This window comes from Archocentrus centrarchus, chromosome 13, assembly GCF_007364275.1.
Source record: "Archocentrus centrarchus isolate MPI-CPG fArcCen1 chromosome 13, fArcCen1, whole genome shotgun sequence".
In the NCBI taxonomy this organism is placed as follows: Eukaryota; Metazoa; Chordata; class Actinopteri; order Cichliformes; family Cichlidae; genus Archocentrus; species Archocentrus centrarchus.
Genome location: NC_044358.1, coordinates 43,277,431 through 43,288,807, shown reverse-complemented (window position 1 = coordinate 43,288,807; position 11,377 = coordinate 43,277,431). Strand labels below are relative to the sequence as shown.

Sequence of the window (11,377 nt, the reverse complement as noted above, 5' to 3'; positions counted from 1 at the left end):
AAAATACAGTCAAATCCAGTGTGTTGAAATGGGTATTTGGATGAGCCAGTGGCCGGATGGTCTGTGTTTCAGTGTTGGGAGTCTTTTCTGTCATGGTTGTTGTGTGCAGCACTGGGTGAAGTCGCGGCATGGTGCGCCTCTGCTGTGTTTTGTGTTTTTCGTTAGGGTCGCTCTTCGCTGTTGGTGAGCAGTGGCGCAAAAAGGGGGTATGCACTATATGCAATGCATAGGGGCGCCGCACAAGAGGGGGGCGCAAAAACGATGTGGGAAAATATTTCTCTAGTTGCATTTTCTGTATTTAACAGCTGTGCATATGACATGATCAATAACAGAGGTGCTGCGCTGATTAGGCGCCCCTGCGCTCCTTCACCTCCCCTCCTCCTGTCCCATTTAAAGACAGTCGGTAAGTTATGTCATAGAAGTCTTGTATTTTATAAGTCCATGAATAAGTGATCTGCACACATGAACACAGTAAACGTTGAGAGGATGCGGATGGTGCGTTTTGTGTGTGTGTGTGTGTGTGTGTGTGTGTGTGTGTGTGTGTGTGTGTGTGTGTGTGTGTGTAGTGTTCTAGCTAGCGGACGCTTCACTTTCGGAGCTCTGCTGTCTCTAGCAAACAGGAGCCCACCCCGCGGACTCCGCACCGGCTAGATCGCCGCTTTTATCGCTGCTTGCGCCTGTATTATTTCACTGCAATTTACAATCTACCACAGCGCAGGGAAAGTTCACAATGTGCACGTTTGGTGTCCCTAAGGTCATGCGCACTTGATTTCACGGCTGCAGAAATCGAAATGACAACCAGCATGAATGAGAAGTAAGAAGAAAAACGAAGATCAAATGAAAATTTCAGGAATGAATTAACAGGAGTGGATCATCGCTGACAAGTTTTTCCACGCCTCCACTGTCTGTGTGGTTTTACTGGCTGTGCAGAGAATGTCAGCTGCTATTTTTTCCTTACATCAGCTGTAGCCACCAGAACGATCACTATAACCACAATCTGGTGGTTTGGTTTGTGCGATTGTTTGGTGCCGGACCCCCCCTTCAGTATCAAGTGTCTCCGTCAGAATATTTTTATGCTTTAAAACCTGATTAGCGATTAAAAATGGACCCAAAGTAGAAACGTAATTTTCTACTCATGCAGCCCCCAGTTTTTCAACAAAAACACTTCAGCAGCTGTTTTAGTGCAGTCTGTCGGAGCCGTTACTGAGACGCTCAGACCCAAGCAGCAGCACTTACTCCTGTAACCACCTTAAAACTTTTATTGGGAAACAGCTGGAGGTCCTTCTTCAACCACCTGATCAGCAACATGAAGAACAGAGAACTTTGTAGCTGCTCCATCCACCGCAGTTTGTTTCACGTAGAGTAGGGGTGTCAATCACAGGACGGGCCAAAATTGAAGACACATTCTGAGTCGTGGGCGGAACAGGATTAAAAATAATTATTTAAATCAGTAAAATAAATTTGAATGGCCAGAATACAGCAGCTTTTTTCCTCAACACATTAAAATAAAATATAAAATTATATTATTCTTCAAAAATCACATTAGGAAAAATTCATATATTTCAAACTGATGAAAAGTTGCAAATTTTTCAGGTAAAAACTGTAATGTGAATTTCTGCGCTTCACAGTCGGAAAAACGCTGCATAAACTGCGCAGTGTGTCCAGTTTATCAGCAAATAGCGCAGCTGCAAACACAGCGGTGGAGACAAGTTATCACGCGGTCCAGTCCCCAAAGCTGCAGGGACGCATTATGATGCTTCAGGAGAAAAGTCGACTCTCACAGCCACCTTTCATCCCGGAGCCCTGCTGAGGCTTTTCCTTCACTTTCTGTGAACTGACAGATTTCCTCAGGCAGCTCATCGCACCTGTGTAATAAGGTGCGTCACCAAATTCAGAAACTATTTACTCCAGAAAAAACTGAAACTGCCTCTTATAAAGTTCCCTGTCTGTGTTTCGGTGTTTATGACGCGTTCTGTCTTCAGGACTTTGCTGCGCAGCGTTTCCTGCTGTGTGACGCAGTGATGCACTCTCAGCTCACCTGTGCAGGTCTCCTCTTCATCTTTTCTGTATCTGTCCCACCAATCCGCTCTATTCCCCGCAGCGCAAGTGAGGAAAAGAGACAGATGGTTTACCTCCGATGTCAGCGTTCAGGTCTTTTGCCTCCCACCTGTTTGGAAAATCCCTGTTTTCCACTTTTCCTTTGGTCATTTTTTAGTGAGTCAGGCAGCTTAAATGTCACTGTAAAAAGTGCTGACCGATGTTTTATCCGCTGATCACTGATCAATCGGCAATAGGGAAAACGGGTTAGCGCACAGTTGCTGCAGTGCGTGGAATTTGTAGTATAAGTGGTGGGAGCACATTTACCCGCGGTCTATTAATAATAGCTGTATGAAATCATCTGTCTGGCCGTATAAACTTAGATCGTGGGCCGGAAGTGGCCCGCAGACCTTGAGTCTGAAACATGTGACATAGAGAAAAACTGCAGTACGGAAGTTAAAATGAGCAGAAAAATTATTTGTTATCCGATTACGTGATTAATTGATGGAATAATCGATACAGTACTCCATTCTGAAAATAATCGATAGCTGTATTCAGAAAGCCATAGTCAAACATTAGTTTTCAGCACCAGTGGAGCTGTGAAAGGCCTTTAAGAAAAATTACATGCACCTCGAGAAATGTAACTACAGGTTCACAATGACGGTGATTACGCTTTAGATGTGCTTTCTGGTTACATGTGTAGGCCCCTTCACTCAATTAACAAGCGGGAGCAGCTTTTAGCGGTTAGTATTAGCTTGCTAATTAGCATTACCACCCCCGCCCCTGGGAAGGGGAAAGGGGTGGGGGGGGGGGGGGGGGGGGGGGGGGGGGGCGCCTAAAAATGTGTCCGCATACACCTCAGAAAGTATACAGCTGCACCCCTGTTGGTGAGTCCATATTTTTCTACCTTTTGTTTGCTTTTTTTCAGTTGATGCGTAAGTGTTGTTGCAGCCGAGTCATTTTATGGTTTTTTTTTTCCTTTATTGTTAAATAAAATACTGTTTTTAAAGCTCAGAACGCTCTCGCTGGCCCTGGTGTATTTTTCGGACATGTGAAATTTTAGATATTGATATTAATTTATTAATATTCCGGAAGGGTAATATCTCCTCCTCCTTCAGGTGGCGTTGTCGACTAAATTGTAATAATTGTAAGGGAAAAGACCTCACCATCACACACTGAATCAACAGATGGGGAGCGGGCTGCGTCTGTCAAAGAGAATATTAGCCTGAAAGCGGAAGATGAATCATGTGGTGCCTGAAGCGAGAACTCATTACTTGCCACGAGTCGGATGAGAATCTCGGAGGTATAGTAGTCCGCTAGGTGAGGGTCTCACGTAATCCGCACCCCTCGATCTTTAACTGCCGACCGCTCCACCGCCTGATTAGGAACAGGTGTAAGAAAGGACCCATCAACCAATTGCTCCTCCCTGGGGAAAGATGGAAGGAAGCGTAATGCTATCTCCGCGGCTCCTCCTGATAGTGTTGGGACGGAGAGGGGAACCAAAGGAAACAAAATTAAAAGCAAACAGAACCCAATGAAACTTGTCGGTGTTGTGCCAAAAAGTGATTGTCAAAATTAATTTACGATGTTTTTAATGTGCATTATCTTTTTATATAAATGTCACTTTGCCAGAAACTGACTGCAGCTTCTATCCTTTGATGTAATGTTTTTTATGGCTCATCAATGAGGGACATATTTGACACGTCTTCCACAGATTATGGGCCAAAAACTCATTTACAACTAAAAAGAGGTCATTAAACTCATGCAGCTAATTTTAAAACTTCAAAATGGCAAAACAAATGGAAATGTGTTGACAGTCAGCTGTTCTACACCCACAGAAAATGTCTCTCCTGTTTTGCCTCTGCAGTCAAACAGATATTTTTGCACTTCTGTAACTACATTTCTATGTAGTTACTACATAGAAGTGTACAGTGTAATATCGTTGTAAATAATAGCGTTTTTATTTTCTCCAAATGGCAAAAAGCCGACTGCTCCTCTGTCAAAGTTGGTTGCCCTTCCCGTTCATGTGGGCTGCTGCAGATTAGAGTGAGGATGAAGTCAGTTGATGCTGCAAATTCAGTTTTATAAACCCGTAGAGCACAGACGGAGTCAGAGCTGAAAGTGTCTGTTTTATTTTTTATTGTGATATTTTAATGAATTTACACCAAAGTGCGCCGCTCGCTCTCTCTAAAAAAAAAAGGAAGAAAATAGAGCTCCGTCAGCAGTCTCTTTCTTCCTCGTTGTCTTATCTATGACAGCGATCATTGAATAAGCATTATTTATTTAATTATACTTTGGATCCTGACGTTTAAGTCTTCACAATCCAAGGCAAAAATAATAAAGAATTATAAATGCGCCTGAGTCCGCTTGTAATAGATAGAAACGGTAACATCGATTCAGCAATTACAAGCCCAGCCCGAATGACTGGGCTTCGTAAAGGAAAAAGGAGGGAATCAGCAGCAGTGAAATGCACCAAATCCTCGCACAGTCATGTTCACGTGATGTGGGTGTTTTGAACCGTTACGGAGCACGGTTTCGAAACATCTGCATCGAGCGTCACATCCCGCGCCAGTACTTCCTGTTATAGAAAAATAGCGATCGCATTTTATTGGAAACTGCGTTTCCAATAAGTGGACGCTATAGAATCGAGTAACTGAGGATAGAGTACATTGGCAAAAGGAAATATTTAACAGAAGCTGATTCTGGATCATAACAGTCATGGATCAGCTTCGGATTGTGAGGTGGACATCGACACTGTGTGTCTTCCTGAGCTGGATGCTTGTGGATCAAGTAGCGGCTGAACCGTGCGTTTTTCTTATTTTGTATGTGAATAGCTCTTCAAAGTGAGATGCAGAGAGGTAACTGCTGTATGTGTGAAACTGTATGCAGGCAGTACCTGGTGGCCATTCCTGCAGTTATTGAAGCTGGAGCTGAGACCAGATTCTGTGCAACTCTCCGACAGCCCAGTGAGACTCTGGTCATGACTGTAACTTTGAGGTCCCGAGAGAAGAACACAACCTTACTCACACATACATCAAATGAAGCATTTCAAACCTGTACTCAATTTAAGGTAGGAAATTAATCCTTTCTCACACAAAATACATTTGTTTGCTTTTATCGTAAACATTAATGGCTCTAAAATATCCCACTGTTCCAGGCGCCTTTGGTACAAAATAGAGAGGTGCAAGATTTTCAGGTGGAAGTGCGAGGAGACACATTTTACTCAAAAGAAGTCAAAAAAGTCATGATCAAAGCCTATGATCCTCTGACATTCATCCAAACAGATAAACCCATCTACCTTCCTGGGCAAAAAGGTAACAATTTGCTGTTATAACATACACACACACACACACACACACACACACACACACACACATACATGTATATATATATATATATATATATACATGTATATATATATATATATAGATATACATATATTATATATATATATATATATATATATATATATATATATATATATATATATATATATATATATATACATGTATATATATATATATATACATGTATATATATATATATATATATATATATATATTATATATATATATATATATATATATATATATATGTGCCATATTACAGAAGAATACACACAGTGTGTGTGTGTGTATTTTTCTGTAATATGGCAGTATGACCGATGCTCGCAGTGACCTCTCCTAGGGACTTAGCAGTGTGTGTGGATGAATGTACTTGTATGTATGGTTTAAACTGCGTGATGAGGGAAGCTAAGTATGCAAGTGCAAGACGTGTGTACAATCAGCAGATTATTGAAGATCTGCAGCACAAACTGCATGAAAATGTATGATTGTCTGTTGTATCAACCAGGCCACGAGATGCTGTTGCCTGTGACAACACCAAGGAGGATGTGTTGCAAAAGGACGCGTAAACATGGCAACCACAGAGGAGTTTGTGCCAGGCTAATGGCTAACCCACACAAGCTGGTAGTTCCAACAGTCACTCTGACTTGTACAAAGTCACCCCCTTCCTCATGTTTGCAACTCTGATGACCTAGCAGAGCTGCTCAGACCTGTACAGACCCAAGGTGAAACAACAGAGACCTGCCATTAGAAAAGTCAGAGTCGGGTCACAGAATCCTACTCCCATACTGCAGGACTGCCTTGAGACAACACAGTGGGAGACCTCCAAAGAGGTAGCAACAAATGACCAGGGACTTGACCTGGAGGCCACTGAATCCCACTGAATCAGTCATCAGCTACATGTAAGCTAAATGTATTGACAACGTGACAGTTGTCAAAACCAACACGTCGCAATAACGGAAAACCCTGGATGTATACTGAAGTGTGTGCGCTACTGAGAGCCAGAAACACAGCATTTATGTCAGGAGATGCAGCAGCATACAGACTGGCTAGGAGGAGCCTGCTATGTGGCATTAGGGAGGCAAAGAGGCAGTATAGACAGAAACTTCACATCCATTTAATTAATACAAGGGACATCTGTCGGCTGTGGTAAGGCTTCCACTCTCTGACTGACTACAAGCACTCCCTCCCACAGAAATGCCTCAATGATCCTGCCTGATGAACTCAACCGTTATATTAGTCAGTTTGAGGCAAGTAACACCACCCAGGCACGGAGACTCCCCCCTTCAACTGGCAATCAGATCCTGCAGCTGTGAAGAAGATCTTTGCTTGCATTAACCCATGGAAAGCTGCTGGACCCAACAACATCCCTGGGCGGGTCCTGAAGTACTGTGCTGAGCAACTAAAAGATATGGTCACAAACATCTTAAACACCTCGCTCAGCCAGGCAGCGGTACCCACATGCCTGAAACGAGCTACCACCATCCCTGTGCCAAAGAAGCACAATCCTGCTGATGTAAATGACTACTGCCCCATGGCACCCACACCAGTGCTGATGAAGAGCTTTGAGACATGCAGCACATAAAATCCTGCCTCCCTGCCAAACTGGACCTCCTACAGTTTGCCTACAAAGTAAACTGTTCCACTGAGTATGCCATCTCCACCACACTCCACCTCATCCTGTCCGACCTGGAGGATAAAGACACCTGTGCCAGAGTCCTCTTCATTTACTCCAGTTTGACGTTTAATAATATAATTCCACAGCAACTTGGTGGAGAAGCTGAGGTTGCTGGACATCAACACTGGCATCTGCAGCTGGGTCCTCATCTTCCTGATGCAGCGGCAGCAGTCAGGGTGGGACAAAGAACATTCAGCTCCATCGTGGTAAACACAGTGTCCCCTCAGGGCTGTGTCCTGACTTCCCTCCTGTTCAGCCTGCTTACCCATGACTGCACTGCCACCCACGCCACCAACCATATCTTTAAGTACGCAGATGACATGACTGTGGTGGGCCTCATTAAGAACAACAATGAGGTCACATACAGAATGGAGGTGGACCAGTTCACATTGACATGCAGGTTCCACAACCTATTTCTTAACATAGAAAAAACAAAGGAGATGGTGATGGATTTCAGAAAATCTGGCAAACCGGCCTACAGTCCTCTGATCATATTGGGGCTGCTGTGAGAGGGTCAGCAGTGCCAAGTTTCTTGGAGTCCACCTGGCAGAGGACTTGACCTTCACCACCAATACTGCAGCATTCGTCAAGAAGGTCCAACAGCTGCTACATCCGCTTAGGAGACTCAAGAAAGCAGGTCTTCCCACTGTCCACTTAACCACCTTCTACAGAGACAACATTGAGAGCATTATGACCTACAGTACAGCCTCACCTCCTTGTTTGCCATGGGAAACATCAAGTGAATAGGTTGATGAAGATGGCCAGAAGAATCATAGGTGCACAGCTTGTTCTCTCTGCTACAATTTGAGAAGGTTCAAGAAGATCAGCTGTAGATCCCAGAGACTTTTCAACAGCCTCTTCCCACAGGCAGTGAGAGCACTAAACAAACTGTGACCAGGAACCTTCTTTGAACATTTGCACAGTTCTTGTTTTACGCAATCTTAATTACACAGTACAGCATATACACTAACACCTTAGTGTATATGCTTAGGCTCTCACTACTCAGTGTGAATGTTGCTGGCTGCTGGCCTTATTGTTATTTTCAAATTTTAGTATATTTATATTTTAGTTTGATTGTTTTACTTGCACTGCTTCATTACAGGCAAAACACCATTTTGTATCTGTTGTACCTTGTAACTGCAGAAATGACAATAAAGAATCTTGAATGGTAGCCATAAATTTTCTTAAAATTTGATGCTTTGAGATGGGACGACCTGTATAGTAAAAATTGCATCTCTGAAAGTAATGCATATCAAATTATATAAAAAAATGTACCTGTGTTTAAAAAAGAAAATTAGCACATGTTCCACAGAATCAGTGTATTAAGTTGCTTGCACTAAGGAACCTATACCCCTTACTTCTGTAGTCATGCTTTAAGTAATTTTTACTGCCAGTTTAGGGTTTCAGGGTTTTTAAAGCTGCTGGTGATAAGATGTAAACCTTCATGTAATCTCTTTAAATTTATCTTAAAGTGAATTTCAGAGTCGTCACAATGGATACTAAGATGCGACCTGTCAATCAGCTGGTGAGTGTTTGAACTGTCTTTCTTTTTTACAAACTATAATTATTGATGCTGTTTACAATATGTGTACAGTGAACTGGGATTTACAGACCAGCAAGTTTGTCAACTTCTTTCTTTCTTTCTTTCTTTCTTTCTTTCTTTCTTTCAGTACGATGTCATTGAACTCCAGGTAAGAAAATATCAAAAAAACCACTTAATACTTCTGTAAATGCATCATTTTAATGCCCTTTGGATTGTCAGAATAAGCTGTGATAAGTATACAGTGTGTTTTGTGACTGTTTTACAAATTTATACTGAACATCTTAGAATTGATGACATGAAAATAAAAAGGCTGGAATTTACAGACACACACACACACACACACACACACACACACACAGCTCAGTATACCATTAAATCAATTAAACATCTGGGATATTAATCTGGTCAGCTAAGTAGCAAAGTAGGTGATTAATCACTTTCAGCTGCTTTGCGCTAAAGGAGTAAAAATGAGACAATCCCCAAAACAAGTGGAATCCACTGGCATTTTTTTTCCCTTCCTTATCTTTTCTGACTGTTTTTTCAGTAGTTTTGCATTTGGCTTGGGTCAGTGTCACTGCTGGTAGCATGAAGTGATACCTGGATCATGCAGATGTTACACGGGCAGTCCAACTCCTCCAGGATGGCACATCAATACATATCATTACTAGAACGTTTGCTGTGTTTCCCAGCGCAGTCTCGAGAACATGGAGGAGATTCCAGGAGACAGTCAGTTACTCTAGGAGAGCTGGACAGGGCCATAGATGGTCCTTAACCCATCAGCAGGACCATTATGTGCTCCTATGTGCAAGGATGAATGAACACTGCCAGAGCCCTACAAAATGACCTCCAGCAGCCAAACAATCATAACCAGACTTCATGAGGGACCACACCTCAAACTATCCAGGAGTTCAGTGATGTACTGGTTTAGATCTGGAAGGAGATCCCCCAGGACACCATCTGTTGTCTCATTAGGAGCGTGCCCCAAAGTCAAGCATGCACACAAGCACATGGGGCCATACAAACTACTGAGTACCAGCTCATCATTAGTAGGGTCCATGTATTTATGGCTTCAATCTTATTCCTACCATTCCGCTGGCTTCTCAGCTTTCTGGAGGTGTTTGGCTATTGACGACTTTTATGCATTGGCCTATGGGATACCAAAGGTACTTTTAGCAGTCCTGTATATATACTATTCTGCCTTCTGGCAACTCCAGGCCTTCAGGATCACCTTCTCTCACTGCAACCATTCGGTCACACTTATCCAGGCCAAATGACAGCTCAATGTCGTCGCTATAGAGGTGAGGTGGATCAGTGTTGATGTCTCACTCATCCCCGCATACAGCTTAATGTCATCCTGATGAATTTTATTTGTGCACTATTACCCTTGTATAGTGTCAAGCATTCCAGTATCCATGTGTGAGCAATTAGTAGTAGGCTTTCTTGTAGTCAGTCTAGGTAGTGCTTAGGTTGATCTGCCTGGTCTTAGAGTCCTTGTGTAATTCTCTATCAACCAGGAGCTGGTGCTTTAGCCCACTGGTGTTAATCCCAATGCCTTTCTGAGCTGCACTTATGTATCGACTCATTTGCCTATTCTTGGTTACTACGATGCCTGAGAAGCTTCCATGTTCTGTTTCCATGTTGTGAAGATGTAGGTAACTGGCTGGTGGTTTAATGATGGTTCGATGATCCCTTATGGGAATCTTTCATGACCAGAATTGTTCTGCACAGTGGTCTTTGTGATGCTGACTGGCTGTTCTTCTCTGAGGTTGCTGTGGTCTCTTCTTATAGGTCCACCAGCCACTTGATATTGGTTTTATACGATGCCTCTTTTTCCCAGATGTTCTACCAGTATTGCTCAGTCTCAGCTCTTGGTGGGCCTACCCTTATTATTGTTCCCTTGTAGCTGAGAGTATACCGTGGGTGGATATTTAAAGCAAAGGCCATTTATTCTTTTGGCCTCTGCTTCTCTGGTGTATCTCTTCAGCTTAGTGGCTGGAGCTGTAACCCAGGATCTGTCTCTCATGACACCCTTCTACACCTCAATTAATTGACTAACATTTCTCAGGATTTCATGATCTTGTACATGCTGTAATTTTAAAATAGATTTGTGAATCTAAGCAGTGAAGTTTAAATAAAAAATCTCAAAATTCATCTGTTAATTTCATCATTTTGTTTTATTTAACAGGATCCTAATGGTAACAGGGTTGGACAGTGGCTAAATGAAACATCCAACGGTAAAATATTGCAGCTTTCTTATTCCTTGGACACTGAGTCTCGTGAGGGACCATATCAGATAATTGTGTCAGTGGGTGAGAATAAAGTATATCACAGCTTCGAGGTGGAAAAGTATGGTAAGTTAGTGTTATTTATTTATTTTACATTCTATTTCAATTTGTAATGGAGTGCAAATACTGACATGTATATTTCGTCCCTAGTTTTGCCTAAATTTGATGTGACATTAAATGTACTTGAAGAAGTGAGTATTGGGCAGAAAGAAATTGAAGCTGAAGTGTGTGCAAAGTAAGTAAAAGTTCTTTCCTGACTAATGACAAATTATTAAAGTATCTGTAGGTCTAGTTTGAGCAAATGACTTATAATGTTTATTTAAACAGGTATACATATGGACAGCCTGTACGAGGACGTGTTACAGTTAATGTGTGCCGACCTGTTATGCAGTTTAGCACCCTTCCTGTCAGAGCCAATCCCTGCCACACAGAGACAAAGCAGGTACAGTTGTTTTAGTTATGGCCTCATTTCTCTGCTGAAGAGCTTTAA

General features: G+C 42.4%; 1 protein-coding gene across 3 annotated transcripts in view; it reads left to right on the top strand.

Moving 5' to 3' along the window:
- Positions 1-4,574: 4,574 nt before the first annotated feature.
- Positions 4,575-11,377, top strand: part of LOC115791195 (alpha-2-macroglobulin-like) — a 94,956-nt gene continuing 88,153 nt past the window's right edge. For 2 of the 3 annotated variants that reach the window (XM_030745332.1, XM_030745331.1), the window contains exons 1-8: positions 4,575-4,841; positions 4,927-5,107; positions 5,195-5,351; positions 8,532-8,584; positions 8,730-8,750; positions 10,788-10,953; positions 11,038-11,122; positions 11,215-11,329. In XM_030745332.1, the coding sequence (XP_030601192.1) occupies positions 4,756-4,841; positions 4,927-5,107; positions 5,195-5,351; positions 8,532-8,584; positions 8,730-8,750; positions 10,788-10,953; positions 11,038-11,122; positions 11,215-11,329 (864 nt within the window). In that variant the 5' untranslated portion in view covers positions 4,575-4,755. Of the gene's footprint in view, positions 4,842-4,926; positions 5,108-5,194; positions 5,352-5,889; positions 7,836-8,531; positions 8,585-8,729; positions 8,751-10,787; positions 10,954-11,037; positions 11,123-11,214; positions 11,330-11,377 lie in introns of those variants that run through there. The other variant, XM_030745333.1, reaches the window with a different exon arrangement.